Genomic DNA, 27,483 nt, shown 5'->3' with positions numbered 1-27,483 from the left:
AGGCCCCTGCCCCTCTCAGCCCTTTATAGGGCTCCCCCGGGGCATCCCAGCTGGCTCCTATTGCTGCTCCTATTACCAATACCTCACCCTCGAAGAGATGCCCCCCCCTGACCCGGGGTGTTGGGGGGATCCCCCTGGTCCCTCTGTTTCTCTCCAGGCTGAGCTTCACCCCCCTGACCCCCCCAAGGGGGATTTGTGCACCTGTGGGTGCTGCACCAGCATCCTGCCATGTCCATGTCCCCCTGCACGCTGGGGAGGTGGCAAACACAAAACCCCGAGCTGTCACCTCCTCCTCGCCCCCCACCCAGAGTGGCTTGATCAGAGTCTGCTCATCCCCGTCCCTGACATCCCCCTGCTGCTGTCTGACTCATTTCCAAGCCCTCCCATCCCTCTTATGGATGCACCCTGCTCCATCTCAGTGTGAGGATGGGACAGCTGTGCGCTGCTGGGTCCTGCAGAGGAGGGGATCTCCATCCCAGCCTTGCCCTGAGCAGCTTTGGGGATGCTGCAGGTCCAGAGAGCAGCTGTGCGCTGGGAATGCGGGCAGTGAATGCCTGAACCTGCCCTGATGTCCCTTCCTGTGCCCTGATGTCCCTTCCTGTGCCCACCAAACCCTCCAGCATCCCTGGGCACAGAGGCCCTGAGCAGAGGCAGCATCAGACACAGAGCCTGGGCTGCGGTGGGGAGCGGGGATGAGGCACGGCCGGGTGAGGAGAGCCGAGCAGAGAGGAGCTGCTGTCGCTGCTGTCGCTTCTGTCGCTGCTGTCGCTGCTGTCGCTGCTGAGTCACCCGCTCCGCCCAGCGCTGCCGGAGCCTGGGCTGGGCTATTTTGGAGCTGCGTGGGAGCCGCTGGTAACACACTTTGCTCTGCCCTGCAAACTCCTCTCTGCTGACTCTGCGCTGCAGCAGGGAATTAAAAGTGGGGCCAGGCAACAGGGCTGGCACTGGGATCTTCCTCTGGGCCTCCTGCTCGGGGTCTCATGGCTACAAAAACCCCCAGGGCTCTCGCTTGCTCTGCTTGCAAACTGGGCAAATTTTCCTTTTTCCTGTTTTTTTTCTTCTTCTTTTTTTTAAAGGCTGGAAAGCTTCCCCTGGTAATGGCTTATTTTGTCCCACAGAACGCCCTGTGTCCCTCGTGTCCTGCTCCTGGGCACTTGCACTGGATTACAAGAGCCCTGGTGTCCCTCAGAGCCCCGGGGACCAGGCAGGGCACTGGCTCCAGGACAAAGAGCATCGTCCCCACCACAGAGGTCAATCACTGCTGCACAAAAGGTCTTTGAAGCTTTCCTAATAAAATTCCTTCTCCTGCTGGATGAACCAGCCCCAGCCTCCACCCCACCTCCGCAGGGTCCTTGGGGGAGACGGAGGAAGGAGCAGGTTTTCACGTTAATTTCTGGTAATGTAAAAACCACACCAGAAAACACCAGAAAATGAGCTGGGGTGGGACGAGAGGGATGAATTCCCAGTGCAGAGTGTCCGTGTGCATTCATCCACTTCCTTCCTCCATTTGCTAGTGTCCAACATCCAAACTGTTTAAAGCAAGGCACTTCAAGCACTTCCACCTCTTTTTGCTCTCTGGATGCAATTAAATTAAGCTAAGGGGATAAATCCAGCTAATAGAGCTGAGCAAGCCACATGAGCAGTGCTGTGCCTCACCCTGGTGTCCAGGAAACGCAGGAGCGTGGCTGAGCCCCCATCATACCCCACCTCTGTCCCTTGCTTCCTGAGCAAACCCCCTTGGGGCAGCATCCCATGGGAAAGCATCCCTGGAGCACGATCTGCCTCCCTGAGCCCCTCTCTGAGGGCTGCTCTTTGTTCCCCCTGGTGCTGCTGCTTTTTTTTTTTAACATACAGCCTAATACAATTTTAATGAGGCTGGGGCGCCTGCCAACTGTCGGGAGGGCCACCAGAGAACCTCTGCTGAGCTGGCTGGTGGCATATGGCAGCAAGAGTGGGCACCCTAGGGTGTCCCTGTGGCCCCCAGCAGCAGCAGGGGACAATTGGGGACCTGGGGAAATGCAGCCTCCAGCCAGGATTTTGTCTGCACCTGGGACTTGTTCCCAGCCCTGGCCCATGGTCTCTGATCCCTGGGTGGTTTTGGCAGAGCCCTTTATCCCGCTGGAGAACAGCTTAAGGTCGCCTCATCCTGCCTGGGATGGAGGTGGTGGAGAGCTGGTGACCCCAGCACTGCATCCCCATCTCTGCTGAGCCCCTCCAGGGGCGAGGGGGCATCTGCGTTGTGGGGGGGCTTCCCAGGCCAGCCTTGGCCATGTCACAGCCACTGCCACCCCCACGGGGACAGCAGCACCCCCAGAGGGGTCTGTGTGTGCCATGGACCCTGAACAGTGCGTGGGAAAGCACCTGGCTGGTGGGCACTGTGCTGGGGGTGAAAACCAACCAGCAGCACCCCCCCAGTGAGAGTGAGCCCCCAGATTTGCTCCATCAAAGAGGAGCAGGGAGGGCTCAGGCCAGGCTGGAATCCCTGAATCCCGGGGAGAGATGTGCTGCAAGGGAGGGACCAGCTTTGGACACAGTGACACAGCTGTGCCCGAGGGTCCGTGTGCTCTGGAGGGCAGGAGGGGGCTGGGCACAGCTCAAACCATCCCTGGCCGCTGTGCCTGGGGCTGGAGCTGCTGCCTCCCCACTGCCCCTTGGCCTGAGGACATCCCTCTGTGCCCTGGGCTGTCCCCAGTGCCCTCCTGGGGACACAGGGCTGGGACACTGCACGCTCAGACTCCTCAGCAGCCACTGCTGTGCCCTGCGTTTGCTGTCTGTGTCCCCTCTGAGCCCCGTGCCAGCCCCTGGCTCCGTGCATCCCCCCGTGCTGCAGAGCCCAGCTCTGCCCTCCCAGGCTCCAATGAAAATCCCGGGATTGCTCCAAACCAAGCCGGGCTGCCACAAGAACCGTCCGGCCAAGCAAAAAATGGGAATCCGGGGGCGTTTCTGTGCCTGAGGCAGGCGGACAGGGGTCACTCCACGGCCGGGGCTCCTTTTCTCCTGGCTTTTCTCTTTCGGGATCTCTTTGAGGTCCCACAGCCCCTCGGGGGACTCAGCCCGGGGAGCCCTTGTCAAAGTGTGCCAGGATCGGAGCCCTGCAGGGGCGGCGCTGGGCGGGCTGGGGGTGACCTCGGGAGCGTTTTAGTGACGGTGCCTGCAAAGATGACGGGAAATGCAAAGCACAGAGGGAAACCCAGAGCCTTTCCTGCCGCTCCAGCAGGCGTGGATGCCCTCGGGACAGGGGCTGTGGCTGCTGCACCCCCAGGTCAGGGGGCACTGGGCACCCTTTGGCACCACAGCCACATGTGGGGGGGTTCAGACCGTGTTTAGGGCTCTCCCAGCCCCCGGAGCAGGCAGTGCAGGCAGGGTGGTACAGGCAGGGTGGGTGCAGGCAGGATGGGTACAGGCAGGGTGGTACAGGCAGGATGGTACAGGCAGGATGGGTGCAGGCAGGGTGGGTGCAGGCAGGGTGGTACAGGCAGGATGGGTACAGGCAGGGTGGGTGCAGGCAGGATGGTACAGGCAGGGTGGGTGCAGGCAGGGTGGGTCAGACAGGGTGGGTCAGACAGGGTGGGTGCAGGCAGGGTGGGTCAGACAGGGTGGGTCAGACAGGGTGGGTGCAGGCAGGATGGGTCAGGCAGGGTGGGTACAGGCAGGGTGGGTGCAGGCAGGGTGGGTACAGGCAGGGTGGGTACAGGCAGGGTGGGTACAGGCAGGGTGGGTACAGGCAGGATGGGTGCAGGCAGGGTGGGTACAGGCAGGATGGGTACAGGCAGGATGGGTCAGGCAGGGTGGGTACAGGCAGGGTGGGTACAGGCAGGATGGGTACAGGCAGGATGGGTCAGGCAGGGTGGGTACAGGCAGGGTGGGTGCTGCTCTGGAGGGACCCAATCTGCTGAGCCAGGCAGTGCCATCCATCCACACAGTGCCACCATCCACCAGTGTCACCCATCCATGCCACAGTGCTGGGCGGTGGGGAGAAAACAGGGTGGGTTTTTCTTTCTCTGCATAATTGCCTTTTTTTTTTTTTTTTTGAGGAGAAAAGCTGTTTCTTCCCTGGCCTCATCACCATCTGCCCGTGGCGGCCGGGGAAGGCAGAGCCCAGCAGCTGTGGGTCTGGGCAGCTGCTCAGCCTCACGGCCAGCTCTTAATGCAGGGGGGCTTGGAGCCAGAGCAGCAAAAGGGATTTGCTGGGCAAACATGGATGTGCCTCACTGCAGCTCGGAGGGGACTTGTTTCCAGCCCAGACAAGAGGCTGTGGGCTTGGCTCTGCTTGGCAACGGTCTGTCTGGACTTGCAGGGCTGGGCAGCAAGGATGAGCACAGAGCAGGTCTGGCCAAGACTTCCAGGAACACAAACCCCATCCCAGCCTGGCAGGTTTGCCCTGGAGGGGTTGTGCCAGTGACCCCCGGGCAAGGCTGGCCTGGGGTGGAGCAGTGGCTCCAACCAGTACAGCCAGTGCAGAACCAGCGGAGCCTGAAGGGCCTTGGCAGGTGGGGTGGGATGGATGCCATCCTGCCTGGGATGGGTGAGCCTGGGGCAATTCTTTGTGCCAGCCCTGAGCTGGCAATGTTGTGCCCTTCACTTGTCCTGCTTCATCTGGGACAGGCAGTTCAGCTCCCTGATCCAGCTGAAAACCACCCCATCTGTCCTTGCCATCTTCCCTCTTTCTCTGGTTTTCTGGTTCTGCACATCCCTCCAGCCAGCTCCCCCCTGTAAGTGCAGGGCTGTACCTGAGCCAGCTTCAAATCAACCCCTGCAGCTGTGCTCCCACTTACTGCTTTGTGTCCCTGTCAGAGACACAAGAAATGTACCCCAGGTGCACAGACAGCCCTCCCCAGGCTGGATTCTTCCCATCTCCAGGTCAGCCCTGCTGGATGTGCCACCAGATCATTGTGCCACTGTTTGTCTACTGGATTTGCTGTGGCAGTTCAGCTCCCCAGGGCCAGGGTGCTCCAGCCTCAGTGGTGCCTGGCACAGGGTGCTGGGATGGCTCAGAGATGGCAGGAGGCCACAGCACCCGTCACCCTGCTCCCCATCTGCCCCACAGCCTTGGGACATGGCCAGCAGCCCAGGAGGGACAGAGGGGAGCAGGGGGGTCTCACAATGCATTGGAGTGGGATGGGGATGTGCAATCAGAGGGATTCTTGCAGTGCAGGACAGAGACTTGCAGTTCAAGTGGGCGTTGTGCAGTGCAAGGGGTGTTCTCATTATGGGGAGGGTCCTGCAATGCTTAGGGGTCCTGCAATGTGTGGGGCCCTGCAGTTCAAGGAGGGGTCTTGTTTTACAGTGGGGGTCTTGCTATGTGTGTTTGGGGGTCCTTCAATTCAATGGGCCCCTTCCTGGAGGGGCCTTTCCATGCTGAACTTGTGCTGGAGGAGGAGATCCTGCAATTCATGGATGCTCCTGAAATGCAGAGAAAGATCTTGGGGTCTTCCAGTTTATGGGGAGATTTTACACTTCAAGGGGGCTCTTGCCATGCTTGGGGCAGTCTTGCCATGAGGTGAGGACCGGCATTGTGTGGGATTCCCGAAATGCAGGGAGGGCTCTTGCCACGCACTGGTGCTGTCCCACAGCTCAAGGAGGCTCCTGAACTGCATGGAACAAACACTGGGGGTCCTGCAGCGTGGGAGGACCCCGCGATCCATGGGGGTTTTGTCGCACAGGGCAGGGGCTCTGCACGCAGGGGGAGGCGGGGACGGTGTCCTGCGGCTCTCGGGGGCTCCGCTGCTCCTGGCGGGGTCGGGCCGTGCCCGGGGCCCCGGGCGGTGCGGGGGGCGGGCGGGGGTCGCGGCGGGGCGGCCCCGGCAGCGGGCGGGGGGTGCGGGAGGCGGCGCCGCGCCCGGCGCTATAAAGGCGGCGGCGTCGGGGCGGGCGCGGCGGTGGCTCTCGGTGTCGTTCGCTCGGTGTCGGTCGCTCGGTGTCGGTCGGCGGCGGGAGCAGGATGACGGCGAACGGGACGGCGGAGCCGGTGCAGATCCAGTTCGGGCTGATCAACTGCAGCAACCGATACCTGACGGCGGAGGCGTTCGGCTTCAAGGTGAACGCCTCGGCCGCCAGCATGAAGAAGAAGCAGATCTGGACGCTGGAGCAGGACGGGGAGGACTCCAGCGCCGTGCTGCTCAAGAGCCACCTGGGCCGGTACCTGGCGGCCGACAAGGACGGGCGGGTGAGCTGCGACAGCGAGGAGCCGGGCCCCGACTGCCGGTTCCTGGTGCTGGCCCACGGCGACGGGCGGTGGTCGCTGCAGTCCGAGCCCCACCGCCGCTTCTTCGGCGGCACCGAGGACCGCCTCTCCTGCTTCGCCCCCGCCGTCTCCGCCGCCGAGAAGTGGAGCGTCCACCTGGCCATGCACCCCCAGGCCAACCTCTACAGCCTGGCCCGCAAGCGCTACGCGCACCTGGGGCCCCGGCGCGACGAGCTGGCCGTGGACCGCGACGTGCCCTGGGGCGTGGATGCGCTCATCACCCTCCTGTTCGTGGATCAGCGGTACAGCCTGCAGAGCTGCGACCACCGCCTGCTCCGCAGCGACGGCCGCCTGGTCCCCGCCGCCGAGCCCGGCACCGCCTTCACGCTGGAATTCCGCTGCGGAAAGGTGGCCTTCCGAGACGGGGAGGGCCGCTACCTGGCCCCCTCGGGGCCCAGCGGCACCCTCAAGGCGGGCAAGAGCGCCAAGGTGGGCAAGGACGAGCTCTTCGCCCTGGAGCAGAGCTGCCCGCAGGTCGTGCTGAGAGCCGGCAACGATAGGAATGTCTCCACCCGGCAAGGTACGAGGGGATGGGGGCTGCGGGTGGGGGGAACGGGACGCCTCGGCTGTCCCAGGGCTGTGGCCGCCTCGGGGAGCGCTCCTGCATCCCTCGGGAATCTCCCGCCGCGAGCAGCCCCGTGCATCCCTCCGGCACCGGCATCCATCGGGCATCGCCCGCCCCGAGCAGCGCTTTGCATCCCTCCGGCATCGCTTGCCCTGCATCCCCTCAGAGTCGCCACCTCGGAGTGCTCCCCTCGCAGCACAGCCCCCCCGGCCCCCAACATCCGCTGCCTTCCTCTGCTGCCATCCCACAGGCGTCTTCCTCCGGCTCAAGCCCCTTCTCACACCCCTCCCCTGCAGCCACCATCTCCCCCCGGGAACCCCCTGCACCCCTCAGCACGGCTGCCCGCGGTCCCTCCCCAAACCCCATCACGATCCCCCCGCATCCCTCCCACATCCCTTCCCCTTCCCCCTCTCGCATCCCTCCAGCATCGCCTGCCCGGGGCCCCCATCCCTGCGGCACCCCCGTCCCTGCGGCACCTCCATCGTCGCCTGCCCGGCACCCCCATCCCTGCGGCACCCCCATCCCCGCAGCATCGCCCCCGCAGGGCCGGGGGGGGGGCAGGGGCGGCGAGGGGCCTGCCTTGGGGTGCAGGGATGGACAGGGAGGGGGCTGGCAGGGTGTGGATGGAGCCTTCCCTCGCCGTGAAGGAGGCAGGGCTGTATCCCTCGCCTTCCTTCCTTTGGCGCTCATTGTTCGCCCAACAAAGCCTCCGGCAGCCTCCCCCTCCCCGAGCACGGCTGAGCCGTGTGCCCGGCGGATCAGGGAGGCTGCGGGTCCCCTCGGGGGGCTCTGGTTGTCCCCAAGGGGGGCTGGAGACCGCATAGGTGTGGGGCTGGGAAGCAGCGTTACATAAAGGGTTTGCCGAAACTCCTGCATCCCGCATCCCCCCGCAAAAAGGCCGCCGTCCCTCCGCACCCGCAGCCCCCATCCCATCGGAGGGGTCACGGTGCCACCCGCCCGCCTCGGGTGCCACCCACCCGCCCTGGGGACCCGCTCACAACCGGAGCTGCCCGGGCCGCCCATGAGTGCCCACCGGGCATCGCAGCCCCGAGCCAGGGCTGCTGCTGGAAAATGGGGGGTCCCGCTCTGCACTGCTCGGGGGTCCCGGTGTGTGCCGGGGGTCCCGGTGTGTGCCTGGGGGTCCCGGTGTGTGCCCTGGGTGCCCCGGGGCTCATCGGGCCGCGCCAGGTCAGGCCGGCACACGCCGGGCGTGGGATGGGTGCGAGCACGCAGCAAAGCCTGCAAGAACAGCGGGGGATTTTTTTTTGGTGTGTAAATGTTGTATTTCAAGGTTGCTGCTTAACCCTGATCCGTGCCTGGGCAGCTCCGTGCGGGGAGCTCCATGCTTTGCTCTCGTCCGAGGGCAAATCCTGCCAAGTAACCCGTTGAAATGAATAATAAATTCTGCCAGGATGGGCAGCGGGGATTGTTTTGCCAGGCGCGGGGATTTGGGGAAGAGCAGGAAGGATGGCGGTGGCGGGAGGATGGCGGGAGCTGCCGCAGCGCCGTGGGGGAAGGGCTGCTGCAGCCCTTTGTCACCAGAGATGGGGAAACCAGATGTGGGGGGAGAGGCGAGGCACGGAGCGGTGGCGGTGGGGGACCCGCGGTGGCGGAGACCCCATGGAGCGGTGGGAATGGTGGGAATGCTGCTGGCCGACCCTCCGGCTTTGTCTGCTTCGGAAGGGATGGGGGAGCGGGAAGGGGGAGAGCAAATCTCCCCAGCAACAGAGGGCCCTGGGCTGTGCCCGGCCCCTTTCCAAGCAAAATACAGCGGGAAGGGCCGCGCTGGGGCTGCACATCCTCGCTCCAGTCCCTTTTGGCTGGAGCAGCCGTTTCCACCCGGTTTATCCTTCCCGATGGCAGTGGAAGGCTGGGAGCCGCCGCTTTGTGGGGCTCACCCTCCTCCCATTGTGTCCCAAAGGTTCCGAGAAGGCAGCAGAAACAGCGGTGGGAGGAAGCCCGTTCCAGACAGCCCTTTCCCCGCCGGGCTGATAAGCGCCGAGCTGCTGGCAGAGGCTCCCATGGCCACTGGGGATGCGGGCTGCGGGCCGGCAGTGACCGCAGCTCGGCACAGCCTGGCGGGAAAAAGGAGCTTATTCCTGTGTGGAGTCAAGGAGGGAACGGGGATGGCAGTGGCTGCCCCATGGGAGGAGCAGGGATGGGTCCATGGGGCTCTTCTGCTGTTCCCTTGGCTGGGATCCAGCTTTGGAACGGTGCTGTCCCACCAGTGCCAGGTCAGCTCCTGGCCTGGCATCTCCTCCCTGTCCCGGGCATGGCCAGCACCCCCTGCACCCCGGGACCACCACACAAACACCCCGGGCATTGCCAGCACCCCCTGCACCCCGGGACCACCCCACAAACACCCGGGGCAGCAGGGGATGGGTGCCAGCCCTGCCTCTGCCCCGGAACAGGCTCTGGGGGTGTCCCTGGTCCCCCTCTCCTGCCCCCAGCCCCAGCAGGATCCCCGGGCTCCCCGAGAGCTCCCATCTCCCGTTTGCAGCTCGAAGCGAGCGGAGCTGCCGGCGGCCAGGGGGCCGAGCAGCCTCCCCCCGCTCAATGGCTCCTTTCTCGCCCGGCTGCGGCAACAAAGGCGCTTTGTGGGCGCGGGGGTCCCGGGGGCAGAGCCGGCCCTGCTCCTCCCCGAGGTGCCCCTGCCCGGCCCAGGGGTGCCCCTGCCCCCCACACCCATGGGGGAGAGGGTGGCAGTGAGGAATTCCAGGAAATGGGATCTTGGGAAGGGGAGGAGGGCGAGCGAGCCTGGACGTGCCGTGCTGGCAGCGGGGAGCTCTGCCCCGGGGCCAGGAGCCCTCCCGGCATGGGCCGAGCCGGATTTTCCCCCCTCCAGTTCATCTCCGTGCCTCGGCAAGGCGGGAAGATGCGGCTCCAGGGCAGGGGGCACGCAGGCTTGGATGTAGATTTTCATCTGGAGATGATGCCAAGCGGCCTGTTGACACTTGGGGGATACCACAAAGCCACAGGAAATCCACAGGGAAGGAGGGGTGGGTTTTTCAGGAAATTCATGTTTCACCCCTGCCCGTGACCCCTTAGCAGAGCTGCACCCTCAGCAGAGGAGCTGCCGGCTCCCCGTGCTCCAGGGTGTTGGATTTAGACAAAAACCTGTTGGATTTCTGCAGGGGCGCAGTGTGAGCCCAGCTGAAGGGCAGGGAGGGGCAGGAGCAGGCTCTGAGCACGTGTGTGGGTGCAGCGCTGCGTGGAGGTGCCGGAGCCCACAGGGAGCCCAGCCCCGACCTGTGCCGGGCACAGCATCCCTGTCCCACCCTGAAATCCTGCCCTGGGGGCTCTGCAGGGTGCTGCCCCTGCGTTGTGGAGCCGTCCAGGCATCCTGGGCTCGGTGTTCTCAGCTGTAACCCTGGGGTTTTTGAAAGGAGAGTTGGAGATGGGAAAGGCTCCTCCCCATGGAGCTCATCCCGCTGGCTCTCGGCAGCATCCCAGCACAGCCCACGGGGGACATTCTGTGTGAGCTGAGCGCAGAGGGAAACTTTTCTGCCTGCCCTGAATGGCCCACGCTGGGTCTGCAGTGCCCCGTGGTGTGGATGGAGGTCAACAGAGCTACCACAAGCTCTGCTCCTCTGGAGAGAGAATCCCGGCTCTGCAGGAGGGGCAGGGAGGTTTGTGCCTGCCTCGGGACGGCCGCAGGGCTCCTGCTACATCCACACTCCTGGCTGGAGAGCAGCGAGGGCTCCACACCAATCCTGCAAACCCACGAGCCTGGGGGGCTTGGGGAGCCCTTTGCTGCTCTCTGAGCGCCCCAAGCCCGGGGACTCAGCATTAGGAAGCTCTGGGGTGACAACCTGCTTCAACCTTCCAAGCTCTGCGTTCTCCCCAAGATCCCCGCTGCACACAGAGCCCGAGGACATCCCTCACCAGGAATTTCGGGGTGTGCAGCCGTACCTGCCCCCCCTCCCAAGAGCCCCCATGTGCTCACCCCTCTCCTGCCTCCAGCTGTAATTAGCAGCTTCCTCAAGGTCAGGAGGAGCAGCGCCAGCTCCAGACTGCGAATTTACCAAGAGCGTTAATTAATCCGTGATTGCAGAGGGAGCGGCCCTGGGCTGCCACAGCGGGGGGGTGGCTGTGGGGACAGCCTGTCCTCCCCACGGGGACACGGGGACATCTCTGAGGGAGCCCCCACGGTCCTGCAGCCTCGCACAGCCCGTGCAGCGCCCCCAGCCCAGCTCCAGCCCAGCTCCAGCCCTCTGAGCCTCCTCCTGCCCCAGCCCCAGCGCATTCCTTTGTGCTGAGTCGCTGTAACCCAACCCCAGCTGCTGCTTTTGGGGAGGGGGCTGTGGGAGACCCTCCTGCTGCTGCTGCTGCTTCCAGGCACTGCGGAAAGCCAAAGCACAGAGAGTGTGGAAAATGGGCAGGCAGAGAGGTGGGGGAGGCTGGTGTGTGCCCTGTGCTCCATGCCAGGGGGCTCTGGGGGCAGGGAGCAGCGTTTGGAGGCTCCTGGCACTCCCAGTCCTGCTCTGGGGCACACAGCATCCCCTGGCCCTGCCCAGCCTGCTCCCTGCAGGTCAGGGAGTTCTTCCCAGAAAAGTCAGGGAGGGGAAGCACCACTGTCCCTGCTCCCCCACAAACCACAGGCACCCACAGCTCTCACAGTCTGGGGGGCCCAGGGGTGCTGCCAGCCTCGAGGGAGGGGCTGTGTCCCCCAGGGGCACCTCCCCACAGCCCAGGCTCTCTGTGAGCCCCTGCAGAGCCCCTCTCTCTCTGTTTTACAGCTCTGGATTGGGGCTGGAGCCGGGGATGCAAAATCAAAACCAAATGTTCCCAGAACTGCCGGCTCAGCCCCCGGCAGTGCTGGCAGGAGGCGACTGTGGGATGGCTCTGGGAGCTGAGGACGTGGCCAGTGGGGCTGGGCTGGTGGCCACCAGCACCCTCTGCCCCCTGCCTTGCCCAGATACCCTGGGGAGCAAAGCACCAGGGCGGCTGTGTGTCCATCAGGAGAGTCTTGGAATCACAGAATGGCTGGGTTGGGATCATGGGCAGGGACACCTCCCACTAAACTGGGCTGTTCCACACCCCATCCACCCTGACACTGAGCACTTCCAGCAAAAGGTGCTGGAGGGTGCCTGGTGAGAGGGGGGATGCTGTGAGCAGGTGGGAGCTGTGGGCCAGTTGGGATGTGGGAGATAAGATTGTGGCCAAAAAAGTGGAGCCTTCAAAGCCTGATCCCTTTGGGAACAAAGTCTGATCCCTCTGGGAACAAAGCCTGATCCCTTTGGGAAGGGTGGGTGATGGATATACAAAGCTCCTGGGTGTTGGGATGGGGCCTGATTTGAGACATGGACAGAGACACAGACAGGTGATGTGGAGCCCCAGGGAGCTGAGCCTGCAGCACAGCTGGGTGCAGCTGTGGGACCTCCTGGTGGCTTCCCAGAGCAGTGGGGCCACTGCTGCCCCTGAGCCCTTGCAGTGACTGTGCACAGCACCAGAAATCCCAGCAGCCCAGAAGCTGGGATGCATCATGGAGCTGTGAGGGGCTGAACAGGAGCCCCCAGCTCCCTCAGCTGCTCCTCATCAGACTTGTGCTCCTTCCCCAGCTCCATTTCCCTTCTCTGGACTTGCTCCAGCACCTCCAAGTCTACCTTAGTGAGAGGACCAGAACTAGACAGAATGTGCCCTCCAACCCTGTGCACCCCTTTGCAGCAGGGAGCGATGCAGGTGTGTTTGGCTCTGGAGAATTCATCCAGCTCCACTGAACTCCCATTTCACTGAGCTCAGTAGTGGGGCTGAGCTCTGCACCCCAGCACAGAGCTCAGCCACTGGCTTTGGCTGCAGCTTGTGGCTCTCATCCCCAAAGTGTTTTTAGGCTGAAATCCACCAAGCTGGAGAGCTCTGGAGCAGTTTTGGCCCTGCTAGCCCTGACTAAGCAGGTTTGCTGGGGCTCAGAGGATGCACACGTGGCTGGCAGTGGCCCAGGGCTGTGGCTGGTGGCCCCAGGACCGGCTGCATCCTCCTCTGCATGGAAATGCTGTCTCTGGCCCCTTGGGCACAGGGAAGGGCCATCCTGGCTGCAGAGCTGGCTGGTGCTGATGATTTTGGAGAGTCAGGGAAAGGCTTGGCTGCCCTGGGTCTTCCCTGAGCCTCCTGTCCCTGCACACCTCAGTGCCCCAGTGGGATATGACAACTGTGGATGAAAAACCTTGTCATGGTCTTTAAACATGCCACGAGCTGGGATTCATGGGTGCTGCAGTGGCCTCTGCTAATGGGCTGACAAACCTGGCTGTCACCTTTGGGAAAAACTGCAGCCCCTCCCTTATAAAACATCTACGCTGGTCTCTGCTTCGTTGTGATGGAGCTGCTGGGTCAGGAGTGGAAGCTCATGGCTGCCCACCAAATAACCAAATGAAAACCTGGATTTGAACCCCAAATGGCAGAGGGGAGGGATTTGGGAGGCAGCAAAGCTCACCCGGGAAGCAGGAGCCACTCTCAGTTGGGTTTCCTGGGCTGCCCTGCACCTGGAGCTGCTGGTCCCACCCCCCAACTCCGTCTGTCTCTGGTCTGTAGGGATGGACCTTTCAGCCAACCAGGATGAGGAGGGTGACCAGGAGACCTACCAGCTGGAGATCAACAAGGACACCAAGAAATGCGCCTTCCGCACCTACACCGGGAAGTACTGGACCCTCACCTCCAACGGGGGCATCCAGTCCACAGCCTCCACAAAGTGAGTCCTCAGGGCCCTGCCTGGGCTTCAGAGCACCCTCTGCACCTCCCAGGGGAATTCAAGGGGTTTTCCAGCTTGGGTGCTCATCCCAAGCGCTTCCCAGCAGAGGCAGTGCATTTTGGGAGAGCCAGGGATGGGTCGGGACTTGCCGCCCACGATGCTCTGGAGGTCCCTGGGGCCACATAATCCTTCCTGGCCGGCTGGGGCTGTCGAAATGTTTGCCCTGCAGTTCAACCCTGAGAGCCAGGCGGAAAGCCCAGAAGTGCCTTTGGCTGCCTGCCTGCCTCCTGCCCCCGGGGCGAGGGCTCCCCAGCGGGATGGCCACCACAACACAGCTCATCCTGCACAAACAGATCGAAGCAGGCTCTCCTGATCCAGCTGTGGCCCTTTCCAAGCCAGCAGGGGGGCGGTGGCAGGGTCCCCCTCCATGCCACCCCCTGACTGTCCTCTGTGCCCCACAGGAACTCGAGCTGCTACTTCGACATCGAGTGGTGCGACAAACGCATCACCCTGAAAGCTGCCAACGGCAAGTACGTGACAGCAAAGAAGAACGGGCAGCTGGCAGCCTCCATGGAGACAGCAGGTAAGGGACCCTTGGGGACCCCACACTGGGGCAGCAGGGGATGAAAAAAGCCCCCCCAGTGCCAGGCACTTCTTCCAGGTGATGCTCAGGCAATAAATTCTCTTAGCGGCTGTTTGACGTGCTGGGAGATGGGGTGGGTGAGGGCGCAGCCCTCGCTCCTCCCCGCTGCCTGCCAGCTCTGGGCTGTGGCTCTGTGCCCCCCCGGCTGCTCTCACAGCCCCTCGGTGTCCCCTCGGTGCAGGCGAGACGGAGCATTTCGTGATGAAGCTGATCAACAGGCCCATCATCGTGCTGCGCGGCGAGCACGGCTTCATCGGCTGCCGCAAGGTCACCGGCACGCTGGACTCCAACCGCTCCTCCTACGACGTCTTCCAGCTGGAGTTCAATGATGGTGCCTACAACATCAAGGGTGAGTGCCCAGGGTAGCCCAGGGCTGGGGGACAGTGGCCTTTGGGGTCCCCGTGGTGGCTCATGAGGCCACCGTGTCCCCTCTCCTGCAGATACCACTGGGAAGTACTGGATGGTGGGGAACGAGTCGTCCGTCACCAGCAGCAGCGACACCCCCGTGGACTTCTTTTTTGAGTTCTGCGACTATAACAAAGTGGCCATCAAAATCAATGGCAAATACCTGAAGGGCGACCACGCCGGGGTGCTCAAGGCATCGGCCGACACCATCGACACCTCCACCCTCTGGGAGTATTAATGCACTTTAGGGTACCTCCCGTTGCCAACTTCTCTTTCCCTTCCTGTCCTCTTTTCCTTCGGGTTCTGTTTCTCCTCTCTGTAACAGGATTTTCAGACTGGCTTGCCCTTCCCTCCTGCCATAGAGTTGGTGCGTTATGTGGGAGGTGGGTCTCCCTAAATCCCTGTAAGAACTGGAAAAGTGGTGGGGCTGCCTGCCTATAGCTTTGTAGAGGGGTCTGTCTCTTTTCCCCCATCCCTGCCTCCCTCCAGGTTTGCTGGGCTTGGAAATGGCCGTATCCCCCTCCTGGCCCTGAGCATCACCTTAGGTAGTTGATTTTCCTCTCCTCAATTAAAAAAAAGGGAATAAGATCACCTCTGTGCTCGCTTCTGCCATATCAGCACTGGCACAGCCTCAGACTGTGCTGCCAGTGTCCCCTGGAGCATCCATCCTGTCCTGCCCTGCTCCAGGCAGGGGTGGAGAGATGGTGCTGGGCTCAGCTGGCTCAGCTGGCTGGTCCCAGCAGCTTCTCTCCCCTCCTGGATTGTGAGGCAGGTTCATCCCCAGCTGAGCTGTAAGAGGTGACCTTACATATCACAGCATCCCTGGGGATGGGGCTGGCGTGTGCCAGCACATCCCTGTGGAAGGGCCAGCAAGCTGCCCCTCCCCAAACACCTGGAAATGATTCTTTAGGGTGATCTTGACTGGAAAGCCTTTCATCTCACGGAGCCCCGTGCTCCTGTCCCTCCACCCCTCCTTGTGCTTCTGGCTCTGGAAGAGCATCCCAGACCCTGATGGTGGGTCCAGCCTGCCCCGAGGCTGGTCCTGCTGCTGTGCCTGGAGGGGAGGGCGTGGGGGACACAGAGCCAGCCCGTGCCAGGGTGGGGGCTTCATCCAGCCCATCCCCAGTGGGCTTTGGTCCCAGCAGGAGCCGGGCTGGCCAACGTCATCTCCCCGGGGCAGTGGCTGGAAGCATAAACTGCAGATTTTGGTTTACAGAATAGAAAAGTTCCTTAGCAAACTTTGCACAGTGATATTTGCTCAGTACCTTTGATGTTGTTTTTTTCTCTCTCATAAAATACTGGAACAGTGAAGCGAATCACTGAACACGTAATGCTGAATTAGGAAGCGCCCGCTCCCGCGGGCACCCCGAGGGGGCAGCTCCTGGTCCCACCACCCCCAGGGCACCTGGGCTGGGCTCTCATGAATTGCAACCCTACTGGAAAAGGAAAAAAAGAAAAAAAAAGACCAAAACAGTATTTTTGTTAGTCTCTATTTATATATGCTCTCCATGGCACTGTGTGACCAGCTGTTGTCTGTACTAGGTCTGCATTAGAGTTTAACGCTGTCTGTAAGGGTGATGCTGCGTGTTCCTTAGGGTGGTGAAAGGCACTTTATCCTTTGGGGCCTTCCCAGGGCCGGTTTCTGCTCCCTACAAACACACCAAGGAGCCTTTTCCCGCGTGGGCCCCCTCTGCAGGGGGGGAGTGCTGGTCCCACCCCACACCAAGGGTGCTCTCGGCATCGCTGCCGTGCCAAACCAGGGCCGGTCCCTACTGCCGGAGGCCAGGCAGGGGCTCGTCAGCCTTAAAGCCATGAGGAGGGATCCCCTCCACAGGAGCTTGGTGCTAAATTCAGCTGGGAGAGCGAGTGGCTGTCCCCAGGCAGGGGACAGCTCTGGGCTGGGGTCCCTGGCGGGCGCAGGGGATCCTGGCTGGGACTCTACCTCGGCTCTGCGCTCACGCCCAGGGGCTGCCCGCGCCCCCCGGCCCCCAGGGACACGCTGCCCCTCCAAGGACCGAGTGTCTTGAAGCCCTGTGTGACCCTGTGACTTGACACACACCCTCGCTGGCCTTCACCCCCTCCCTGTGTCACCTCCTCCCCATCCCCGTCACGCTCCCACCTGTGTCATTCCTGCTCCGGCTTCTCCCGTGTGACATTAGGTCAAACATCTCTCCTGTCTCCTCTTATCGGGTGTCGTGACTCTCTGAAAACATCTCACTCTGAAAATTTAAGTTTTGGGTTTGTTTGGTTTTTTTATTATTATTATTTTTTTGTAAGTGCCATTTGTATAACTTAAAAAAAAATAGCTTCAAATGGAGAAAGATGAATTAAAAAATAAAACCTGCATTCGGATTCAACCTGGTGTGTGGTCTGTTGGGGCTGGCAAGAGCCTGAGTGTGGAGATTTGGGGGAGTGGAACCTTTGTCTGACAAGTTGAGCTGGTTCTAGAGAGTTCTAGAGGAGATGGTGGGAAGGGAATGGTGACTAAGAGGCTCCAAAGAGGTGTAAAGCCAAAGCCAGAGGCTGGGTCACCTCTGGAGATGCTCAGAGCCTGAAGCCACTGAGCCCAGGGACAGCTGGGGATGGGTGACCCATGGGTGGGTCAGGACCAGGAGGAAAGCTGTGCCCCCTCTTGATTCAGGGGTTTCACCTCCATGGGATGGCCCAGATGGGAGGGAAGAGCTCTGGGATGGGGGCTTTGGGTGCGTGGTTGGGTGGGGGTCAGCAATCAGCCTCCTTTACTCAGGGATGTGGAAAAAGACAAGCTAAAGGACTAAAGAGGGAAGGGGAGCCCAGCCCAACTCACATCCTGGAGCCAAAGGAGCCCTCCAGCTCCTCCCAGGACAACTGAAAGCTGCCCTGAAACTCAACCAACAGCACCTGCACTGAGAGCAGCCAGAGCTTCCCTCACCACCACAGCCTGGCCGGGCACCCATGGGCTCCTGTTTGCCTTGGAAAATGTAAAGCTGATTGGAAAAAGCAAAGTTTGGGATGGGGGGGCTGCCCAGCTCCCCCCAGGCACAAACCCCAGGGGGATGGCATTGCCCAGAGGGACCTTTACCATCAGATTGGGGGGGTGAGCCCTGCAAGGGCCAAAGGAAGGAAGGAAGGAAGGATGTGCAGTCCTGACCACAAACAGGGAGAAATCAGGGCACTGCAGGAAATGCTGAGCAGCTCTGATGGCCACACTCGGCCTCAGTGTGACACCTGAGTGTGCCCAGACCTGGCTGTGACACCAGCCTGTGACCCCCAGCCAGGGGAGCGGCTCTGCCAGGGGGCGCCCACCTGGGCTGGGCTCTCCCCCATCCCCTCTCCCCAGCTGCCAGCACACATTTCCTTTTTTCCCCTCAAGGCTGGATTCTGCATTTACCATCATTCTCCAGACTCCAGCAAGAGGGGAAATCCCCTCAGCCTTCCCCCCATCCTGGTTTCCATTTAAAGGAGTGACTGGAAACCATTTTCTATCCCATCCACTTTTTCCTTGGGAGCACAGGGAACAGGTTCAGCTGTTCCAGGAGGGTCAGCTGGGGTTTTGACCTGGGCAGTTTCCATGGCACAGGCAGGATGGGAGGACAAGGTCATGGCTGTAAGAAAAGCACACAGGTGAAAAGCCAGAGTGCACAAATTTATTTACAAAAATTCAAATTACAATATAATACAGGAACTTTTTACACACAGAATATTAGAACTGTTTACTACCAGAATGTAAAGAAAAATATTTTTTGGTTTTTTTCTCCTTTTTTTTTTTAAATAAACCACCTATTTATTTTCAGCTATTGTTATACAAAGTTGCAGAACATGCACATCTTTACAGGTCTTTTTTTTTTCTTTTAATACAATGTTTTGCTAAGTGCAAATACTAAGTTTCTCTCTCCACCTTTAAGGCAAGTAAATGGGACACTGCAATTTAGCTGTAAGAAGTACCTGTAATGGGATCAGCCTGGGCACAGCAACCTCCCCATTGCCTTCAAAACCTTTAAACAATTCCAAAGACTGTGAGACAAGAGGGAAAGTGAGATGCAGGAGTTGGAAACCAGGTCAAGGCTGGATTGGGTGGCTCAGTAAGTTTTGGGCTTTTTCTCTCCTTTTTTTTAATAAATCAACACAGATTCAGAAACAACTTGAGATCTCCTGGGTTAGAGGGGAGAAGCAGCCACATGCCTGGGCTGCAGGTTTTTGGTGCAATGGCTGTTTCCTTGGGGAGAGGGGCAGTGCTGGGTGTGGTGTACCCGCACACCACAGACCAGGCACTGATTTATCCTCTCCTGGACACAAAGAAGCCCTTGGCTCTGGCAGGGGACCCAGGGAACCCTCCCTTCCCTTCCCTCTGTATCCTCCAGGACCCCGCAGCTGTGCCAGGGCAGCAGTGACCCCAATGGATCACAGCCACCAACCTCCCTGTGCCACCTCTGTGCCACCTCTCCAGCCCCTCTGCTCCACACTTCCCTCTGCCAAGGCTCAGCTCTCCATGCCCACACATCCCTGCACCACCATTTTTTGCTGGATGACCACCCTGTGTCCTCCTTAGTTTGGGCCACTGCCTGATCCTTCCTGCACCCACCAGGAAGGGAGAAATGCCTTGGAGAGCCTGGAGGGCTCATCCAAACCATCCCTTGAGCCAATAAAACCTCAGCTATTAAGCAAACAGGATTTCCTTTGCATGAGGGAAGGCACCACTGCTTCTTCTGCCCTGGGTCTGTTTTCTCAGCAGCTGCTGTGACAAAGCTCCCCCTCCCCAAGCCCAAGAGGATTCCTGCTCCTGCCTGCTGCAGGAATCAGTCGTGCAAGGCAGGATTTAAACCTGGTCAAAGCCCAGCTGAGTAACAAGTGACAGAGCTCCAGCAGCCCCCACACCCCTGCCAGGAATAAACGAATTCAAAATAGAAAATTCCAGCAGCAAGGGAATGGCAGTTGGTTATTAATGCTAGAGAGGCCACAGCACAGAGGAGCCAGAGAGCTCCACAGGGAATGTTTGACCCACAGGCAATGGGAAAAGCACTCAGCTCCAAAAGGCAGGGAAATCCTCCAGTCTGGGACACCTTCCTGGGGAGAACAGTCCCCAAATGCTGCGCCGGGTCCCTGTCCAGGAGCATCCCACTGACACCCTGTGCCCCCTGCACACCCAAGGGCTCCTGGAGTGCTGCACTGGGGCTTTGGCAGAAGCTCTGAGGTGGAGACAGGGAATTTTACCTGAAATAAACAAAGAAACCCACAAAACACCTGGATGCTGAAATACAGGGGGGAATGACAGGAGGGGAAGTGCACCCAGAGAGTTCCCAGCAGGACAGAACAGGATGAAGGCCAGAACAAAACATTTCGAGAACAACAGCACAAATGGGCTGCTAAAAGCCAGCCCAGCATTCCTGGGAAGAGGGGTTTTTTCCACTCCAACCATTTTCTTTTCTAGATGGGGCCTGTACCAGGCAGCACAGCCAAGGGATGTGGAGAAAGGGCTTCGTGCCACCCTCCTCCCACAGCCCAGCACTGCACCCCCCACCTCTCACAAGGAAGTTTTGCTTTTCCCTCACTTTCTAAGCCCAGCAATACTCAGGTTTAACTTTTAACACACTTTTCCAAAGCCAATTAAGCTGACACACACGTTTTCAGGAGTTATTTGGTGCTGTGGAAGCAGCCAGCTTCCTGCAGCATGAGGCCCCAGCTGCCCATTGGGTTGTGAGGGGTTGGGTACAGGGGCTCCCAACTCGTGGCAGCTCCAGGGAACATTCCCAATTTTCCTTCCACAGGACACATCACTGCCTACACGTCTGTCTGGGTGTCTCCCAGGCAGTTTTTGCAATAAAGGGCACAGCTTTGGCTCCAGGTGGTTCCACAGCTGCCTGAGCACTGCTGCCAGAAGCTGGGGGAGGTTTGGGATGCCAGATGAGAAGAGCAAAGCAAAGGCCACGTTTCAGAAGCTGAGGGGCACACACCTTTAGGGGGAAAACTGAGCCCTTCAGAGGGGGCAAGTTCAATCCAGCCAAAGATTTGGGTGCCCAAATCTCCTGCCACTTCCTAACACCCCCAAACAGAACATGGCTGTGGGCTTCCTACCAAGCCCTGAGCAGTGGGGCAGCTGCTGCAGCCCCTCGCTCTGCTTGGAGAGTGAGGCACACTAAAAATGCTACACTGACTTGCTTTTGAACAATTTATTTCTGTTGGGAGGTGGCAGCAGGATACAGGGATGCTGGAGAACACAGGAACCCCAGCCCTGAGCCTCACCACAGGCAGGAGGCTGGGGCAGCTGCCTCCTGTCACCTCACTCCTGAAGTTCTTATGCTCACTCAGATGCCAAGTGTCTCCTCCCTTCCTCCAAGGCTCTCCTTGCTGCTCTGGCCAGTAGGAAGGCAGGATTTCTGGAAATTCCCCAAGGAACAGCTGTATCCCTGTGTTCTACAAAGCCTCACTCTTCCTCCCAACAGCTGCCTGAACAGGCTTTGTCAAAACAAAACATCTGGAGATGCCCAGCTCAGGAGGGAACCCCACCCCTGGGAAATGTAGCACCAAACGCTGTCGCAGCACAGGTTGAAATGTTGGATTGCAAAGGTTTGGAGAAGCCCTAGAGAGGATGCAGCACAGGGACACTGAGACCCCTGGCTGCTGGCTAGACCCCAGAGGGGCTGGAGTGGGGAGGGGGTGACATTAAGGGGTGGCTTTGCCCTGTGGTGACCCTGCCAAGTGCTGTGGGGCAGGTCAGAAGCGGTGCCGGGGCTGAGGCCCAAAGTGCATAGGCAGGTTGTGCTCCAGCTGCACGTTGATCTGGGGGAAATCAAAGTTCACCCTCATGTTGGGCAGTGGGGGCACGTAGGGGGCGGGGATGGGGCCGATGTTGAGGGGGATGTTGTTGTACAGGGGCCGCACGGGGGGCAGGGGGAACGGGGGGTGCACGAAGGGGTACGGGGGCATCCGGGGCTGGTGGAAGTTCTGAGGCACCGGCCTGGGGATGGCCTCCATCCTCTGGATCTTCTCCACGGGCTTCTCCACGGGAGGGCCGATGCGCTTGAAGCTGTTCTCTGCACGGGGAGGAGAGCAAAGAGCTGTGACCCCACAGAGCAGCTCCTGGCCCCACAGAGCAGCTCCTGGCCCCACCACCACCAGCAGCCCCATTCCAAGCACATTGCACAGCATCACTCCCTGAAGAGCTCCATGAGCTCTCCAGCCCGGTTCCTTTCACCAACACCACCCCACAAAGGGGGAATGTTTCCTGCTGTGGGATGTGGGGCAGCCCCTGTGCCCCCCAACATCACAGCTCAGAGGTTTTGATGCCCCTCAGCTACTTTGCCAAGCAGAGACATCCACAACACTGGTGCCACATGAGAGCTGGACACAAATCTTGCTCACAATCCCAGCAAAAGTCTGCAGGCAGCAGCACTTTAAAAACAGACCAGCTCCCAGGAGAACAGAACCCAGTGCAGGTCCAGGGACCCATCAGTAGCTGGGAACTCTGTGCTGTCCCATCATCCATCCTCAGTCTGATCCCACAGTGACTTACCCCCATTCTTCTTTCTTTGCTCCTCCTCAGCCTCCTTCTGAATCTCATGAATGATCTTCTCATCATCTTCCTGGAAATCAAGGAATACCAAGAATCAGTGGGAGAATTCCTGCTGCAGCAGCTTTCTGTTCTCTCAATGCTGCTTTTCTTTTCAGCACATTTTCACAGGAAAAACCAAAATAGATTAATTTGGCTGAATTGTCCTTGTTGGGGCTGGCCTAGATTTACCCAAAAGCAAAGCTGTGATGGGGGAACTGCAGCAGCACAAATAACCTGCACTCCATGGAGTATGACCAAGCTGCTTGGATCAGCTTTCCAGGGAGATCAGCACTAAAATTCATTGACTTGATGGAAACCAGAGAACAGCGACCCAGCTCCACCCCTCTGAAGAGCTGTTAATCTTTTTAATGGCAATAGTCTATTAAATATTTACATTATCCTAGCACTTGTAGAGTTTTTGGCCCAACAGCTGGAATTAACACAACTTAAATCCTGGCTCTAGTAGCTAAATGGTGCCATTTAGATCTTATCTGTAACTCTAAGAAGGGCATAAATCGAAATATGTTTCTTTAATGTCTGTCTAGAGGTTATAGCAAGAATATTCAGGGCTGCCGCTCACTGGGAAGACAAGAACAAGCCAGAAATTGAATTTGTCCTGCTGCCTCTCACCACCTTAAGCTCTCTTAACTTAAAGGAGCATCAGTGAGATGCAATGAAGCCTCAGGTGAGTTTCTGCATGTCTGTGGGGATGAAACCAAACCTGGAGATTTCAGGGAGAGCAGTCAAACCTCCAGGACAGTGTTTGGAACCCTGAGCCCCAAGGACTCCACAAAGCACAAGACTCTGCTTGTTTTAGTCACCCTAATTTCAGTACTGCCAAAACACATAAATTTCTTCCTGAACACTCTTAATGTGAAAAATATCCCTTATTTTGAAGAGTGCTCTGGAACTAAATCCAAAATATGCTTCGTGCATGCAGCTACACAGAGATGATTTTAAGCTTCCCAGTCCCCAGCTGACAGTCCTGCACATGCACAGCCTGGGAGGCTTGTGGAGAAATCCCCTCCTCCACCACCAGATAAGGTTTCCCTGGGAGACTGAAGTTATCTTAATGTGCAGAAAGCCAAAAACTCAATACTTCCCTCCCTTTTATTATTCTCTGAGTCGATGGTTAAAAATTAAGACTTTCCAGGACATGTCTTTTTTTTTTCTTTTTTTTTCTTTCCCACTCAGGCTGCTTGCATGGGCTGTTAATTACAGCCTATCTATCTCCACAAGAGCTGCTGAAGAATGGCTCTTCTGAGCCTTTATGGAATGCCTAACTACCCCCCAAATATCAATTTTCCTGTCTGGAAAACCACCTGGGCTTGCTCCACAGGCAGCCAAACACCCCCTGCTCTTTAGCTGCCCCAGCAGCACTCTCAAAGCTTGGTTTCAAGCTTTAAGACTTGATTTTTTTGTTTTCCTTCTCAGACTATATTTTGCAATGCTGTTGAAAATGGACACAGCCACCACTCCCATTTTATTACTGGAGAAGATGCACCTGAAGTTTTATGTGACAAGAAATATATTTTAAGCTCAGCTGAGCAAGATCACCCAGTATCTTCTTTTCTCACACAAAGGATAATCCTTACCTTAAAGGCCAGAAATGTACTCTTTAACTTAACAAAATGCTTTTACTTTAGCCTAAGTCAGTGATTACAGAGTAAACTCTTCCCTGGCAGGGTGGGCAGGCCCTGGCACAGCTGCCCAGAGCAGCTGTGGCTGCCCCTGGATCCCTGGAAGTGTCCAAGGCCAGGTTGGACAGGACTTGGAGCAACCTGGGACAGTGGGAGGTGTCCCTGCCCATGGAAGGAGGTGGAGGAAGATGAGCTTTAAAGTCCTTTCCAACAAAAATCTATGGTTAATCCTGTGAAGTGGTGCTTCCCCTTCCTGTCACCACCCCTGATGCTGCAGCTCTGGTCAGTCCTGCACAAAATTGGACACAAAACCAACTTTCCCAGACCCTTCTGCAGGCAGGGCTGCTCCAGCCTCCCAGTTTAAACTGCAGCTGACCTCCCTGTGATGGGCTGGACACATCCATCTGCCCCGGGGCTGGAGCCAGCTGCACTGGCCCAAGGTGCTGCTGGATTCAATTACTGCAGCTCCCAGAGCTCCTGGGAACAGCAAACCCATCTGCCAGACCTCCAAACTGACCCCAGAGCCCCCCAGCCACAGACCCCCCCTCAGCTCCAGCCCCTCGGGGGTTTCAAGAGGGACAGAGCTCACAGCACACCCTGGGTGCAAAAACCTGCCAGGATCAGGATGACGAGTCCCTGACGAGTTCTGAAACCACAAATCACAGCAGAGCCACAACAAACCCCATCTCCAAGAACAGAACTTATCAGCCCTGTTGCTTCTCTGCTGATAAAAGTGTATTTTCCCACTGGAAGGTTAAGAAGTGCTTACACTTAATCTCACATACCAAGACTTAGCTTGGGATTTTTTTTTTTGCCCCAGTATTTCTGAAAGACTGGTATCCATTAATATCACAAGAACAAAAAAAAAAAAATCCACGGCACATTAAGAGGCTGACATTAAATTTGGCAAGTGATGAATACACAGCACTGTTCAATACCTGCAGTATTTAGGAAAGATACACATCCCAGATGGAACAAAAGAATTGATGATATGTAAACAGCAAGATAATTTTAGGATGTTCTGAAAGAAAGCTGATGCCACAAGCTCTGCCTAATACATATTGTGTAGGTCAGAATTAAAAAAAAAAAAACAACTAACAAACAAGTCCTGGTGCTATTTTAGTGAATCTTGCAAAACACTTCTAATTCTTTGGAAGCAAAGGCTGTTTTTTAATACCACAGTAATTAGAAAGATGACAGATTCATCAAGGGGTAAAGCACCCACACCGAAAATTAAGATTTCATTAGCACACTTATGGCTGGTTTTGTGGTGAGAAACCTTTAACATCACATGGGGTGGAGGCTGCAGAAAGATTTCAAAAGCTTCTTGTGTCCATTTCCCTGAGCGGGTTCAAGTCCCCTAATAAAGGATTAGATTATAATTTTAATGGCCTGTTCACAGGCTGTGTGGATTGAAGGCATTTATCTTGTCAAGTTAACAGTCATCTTCCTGTCAGCTGCCTTGCCTACAGCAAGACAAAAAAAAAAAAAAAAAGAAGAAAAAAGGAAAAAAGCAACCTCCCAACCCTGGGGAGGGGGGTGGTGTCTCAGCACTGGGCAGTTTTTGTGAGCAAAGATGTAACTTGGCTTTTCTGCCCCAGAGGAAATGCAGGGCAAGGCTACAACGTGGCCCTTCCCCACACTCTGCTGCATCACGGGAGAAGGGAGGTGGCCAAGAGGAAAATGCAAAGGATTTCTGAGATGCATTCACCCTTTTAATCTGCAGAAAGCAGACATGGTCATTAGCAGGAGCTGTGTTTTCAAGTGACAAAACAGCACCAAGCTTTATCCCAGACCCAGCAGTGGGATGCTCTGTGCATCCCATGCTGTAGCCAAGGAAAACAAATCTGATCCCTGGCCAGTGTGGGAGCCTGCCCTTGCCATCCCCCACCTGGGAAAGGCTCTCAGCATGGCATGGAGGAAGCTTTTTCCTTTCAGCCCTCTGCCATTGAATCCAGGGAATGCAGCGAGCACGGAGCCAATCACGGAGGAGGGCTCGGTCTGTGGATGGATTAGCGAGGAGCAGGGCTGGGTTGCTAAGAGAGGCACCTTTTCATGGCAGGGAGGCCTGATCCAACAATGCTGCTGCACAGGAGCCTCACCCAGCATCCACACAGGGCCCTGCCACAAGCAGACAGAGCTGCTGGAGAAACAAACTGCCCTTGGGAATGAGAAAATACAGCAGCAAAGGAGATAAAAGCTCAGCAAGTCACACAGAGACAACCTCCCCCCAAATAAAACCTCCTCTGCCCAGAACAAAAGTGCCAGCCAGGGAGCTTTTGAAAGCTCTGTTTTTATCTCCTGCGCTTCTCGTTATCTTTAATTATTAAGTGTCACCGGGAAGCGGCTGCCGCCTCCTGAAAAGAGGGAAAACAAGAGTCCTGGTGCCTATTTCTGGGCTCTGCAACTCCTCCCCTATTTTAGAAAGTGCTTCAGCACCACTGCCTCCCCCTTTCTGCCTCTTTACTGCTTTCTTTTTTCCACGTACGTGTGGCCGCAGCCGTTCCTAATAAACTTGAAATGATTTTTCACGACGGAGGTTTCCAAAGGACTGAGGGGTTTTGTTTCAAATCATTCCCAGATCAGCTGCAGAGAGGCTGAGCAAGAACAGGCCTGGGTTGTCTCTGGGTGCTCCTCCATGCAGCAGGAAGCAGGGATAAAAGCAGCCTGTGCTGTAACTGGAACAGGGCATCCGCAGTGCTGCAGGAAAAGGGGGGCCAGCATGGGGACCAAGCTGGAGTTCAAGAAATGTAGAGTTATTTTAGCAACAGGCATTCCATATCTTTGTGTGAATTCCCCTGGATGAACCATATGCTTATGATTGAGGCATTTAATAGCAGTTAAAAAAACCCCCAAACCCACCACAAACTCCACATCCTAAATTTAGGGGAGCTTCCCCCCTCCTCGCTTCCAAATCCTAAAGGCAGCACTGTGCACTTCATGCATTTCCTTGATGCATTTGAAGTTTTACAGAGTCTTCTCTCAACATCATCTTTTTATAACACCAGAAGGGGGGATAATTGCAAACACCTCATGATGATTAGTCTTCTGCTTTGAACTTTAACGATGGGCCTTTGGGAGGGTTTTAAGAGTTTACTGAAAACATCTTAAAACTTTAAAGCAAAAAAAAAAAGCCTCTGTGCAATATTACTGAGAGCCCAAAGATGAGTATTAAATTCAAAATAATACGTTTGGAGAGCAGAACCTGGTTTACCAGAATGCATTAATCCCATTGCATCCCAGGATTTGTAAAAACTGGATGAAATGCACACAAGCAGCCTTAGGTTTGCTACAGATATTTAGAAATCAGGGCAAACACAGCCCCTGCATCCCAGAGCCAATTTGTAGAACCCTAAAGTGTCCTGAGTTAAGAGGAATCCACAAAGATCATCAAGTCCAGCTTGTGGCTCTGCACAGGACCCAACAATCCCCCCTGTGCCTGGTGTTATCCAAACACTCCTGGAGCTGTGGCAGCCTTGGGGCTGTGACCATTCCCTGGGGAGCCTCTCCAGTGCCCCAGCACCCTCTGGGGGCAGAACCTTCTCTTGATAGCCAACCTAAACCTCCCTGACACAGCTCCAGCCATTCCCTTGGGTCCTGTTCCTGCTCACAGGGAGCAGAAATTGGAGCTGCAGCCCCCAATCAATCTCCCCTCAGCTGAACAAACCAAACAGCCTCAACCACTCCTCAGACAGCTTCCCCTCAAGGCCCTGCACCATCTCTCCCCTGGATGCTTTCTAACAGCTTTATTCCCACTGCTCCCTCCTGAGCTT

General features: G+C 57.8%; 2 protein-coding genes across 2 annotated transcripts in view; one reads left to right on the top strand and one right to left on the bottom strand.

The window, feature by feature from the left end:
- Positions 1-5,859: 5,859 nt before the first annotated feature.
- On the top strand, positions 5,860-16,908 carry FSCN1 (fascin actin-bundling protein 1). The gene is made up of 5 exons (XM_030958005.1): positions 5,860-6,764; positions 13,338-13,494; positions 13,956-14,077; positions 14,319-14,486; positions 14,578-16,908. The coding sequence occupies exons 1-5, from the start codon at positions 5,942-5,944 to the stop codon at positions 14,778-14,780; spliced, it is 1,473 nt and encodes a 490-aa protein (XP_030813865.1). The 5' UTR covers positions 5,860-5,941; the 3' UTR covers positions 14,781-16,908.
- Positions 16,909-18,160: 1,252 nt separating this feature from the next.
- Positions 18,161-27,483, bottom strand: part of RNF216 (ring finger protein 216) — a 76,198-nt gene continuing 66,875 nt past the window's right edge. Inside the window, 2 exon segments of the mRNA XM_030958013.1 lie at positions 18,161-21,552; positions 22,032-22,101. Coding sequence (XP_030813873.1) covers positions 21,233-21,552; positions 22,032-22,101 — 390 coding nt within the window. The 3' untranslated portion in view covers positions 18,161-21,232.

This window comes from Camarhynchus parvulus, chromosome 14, assembly GCF_901933205.1.
Source record: "Camarhynchus parvulus chromosome 14, STF_HiC, whole genome shotgun sequence".
Taxonomy (NCBI): Eukaryota; Metazoa; Chordata; class Aves; order Passeriformes; family Thraupidae; genus Camarhynchus; species Camarhynchus parvulus.
This window is presented reverse-complemented; position numbering and strand designations above follow the sequence as displayed.

Bases quoted from the DNA above. Each gene is read 5' to 3' on its own strand.
- FSCN1 (XM_030958005.1), top strand. From the start codon at position 5,942: ATGACGGCGAACGGGACGGCGGAGCCGGTGCAGATCCAGTTCGGGCTG. The intron at 6,765-13,337 runs GTACGAGGGGAT...TCTGGTCTGTAG, and splicing joins GAATGTCTCCACCCGGCAAG to GGATGGACCTTTCAGCCAAC. The intron at 14,487-14,577 runs GTGAGTGCCCAG...CCTCTCCTGCAG, and splicing joins TGGTGCCTACAACATCAAGG to ATACCACTGGGAAGTACTGG.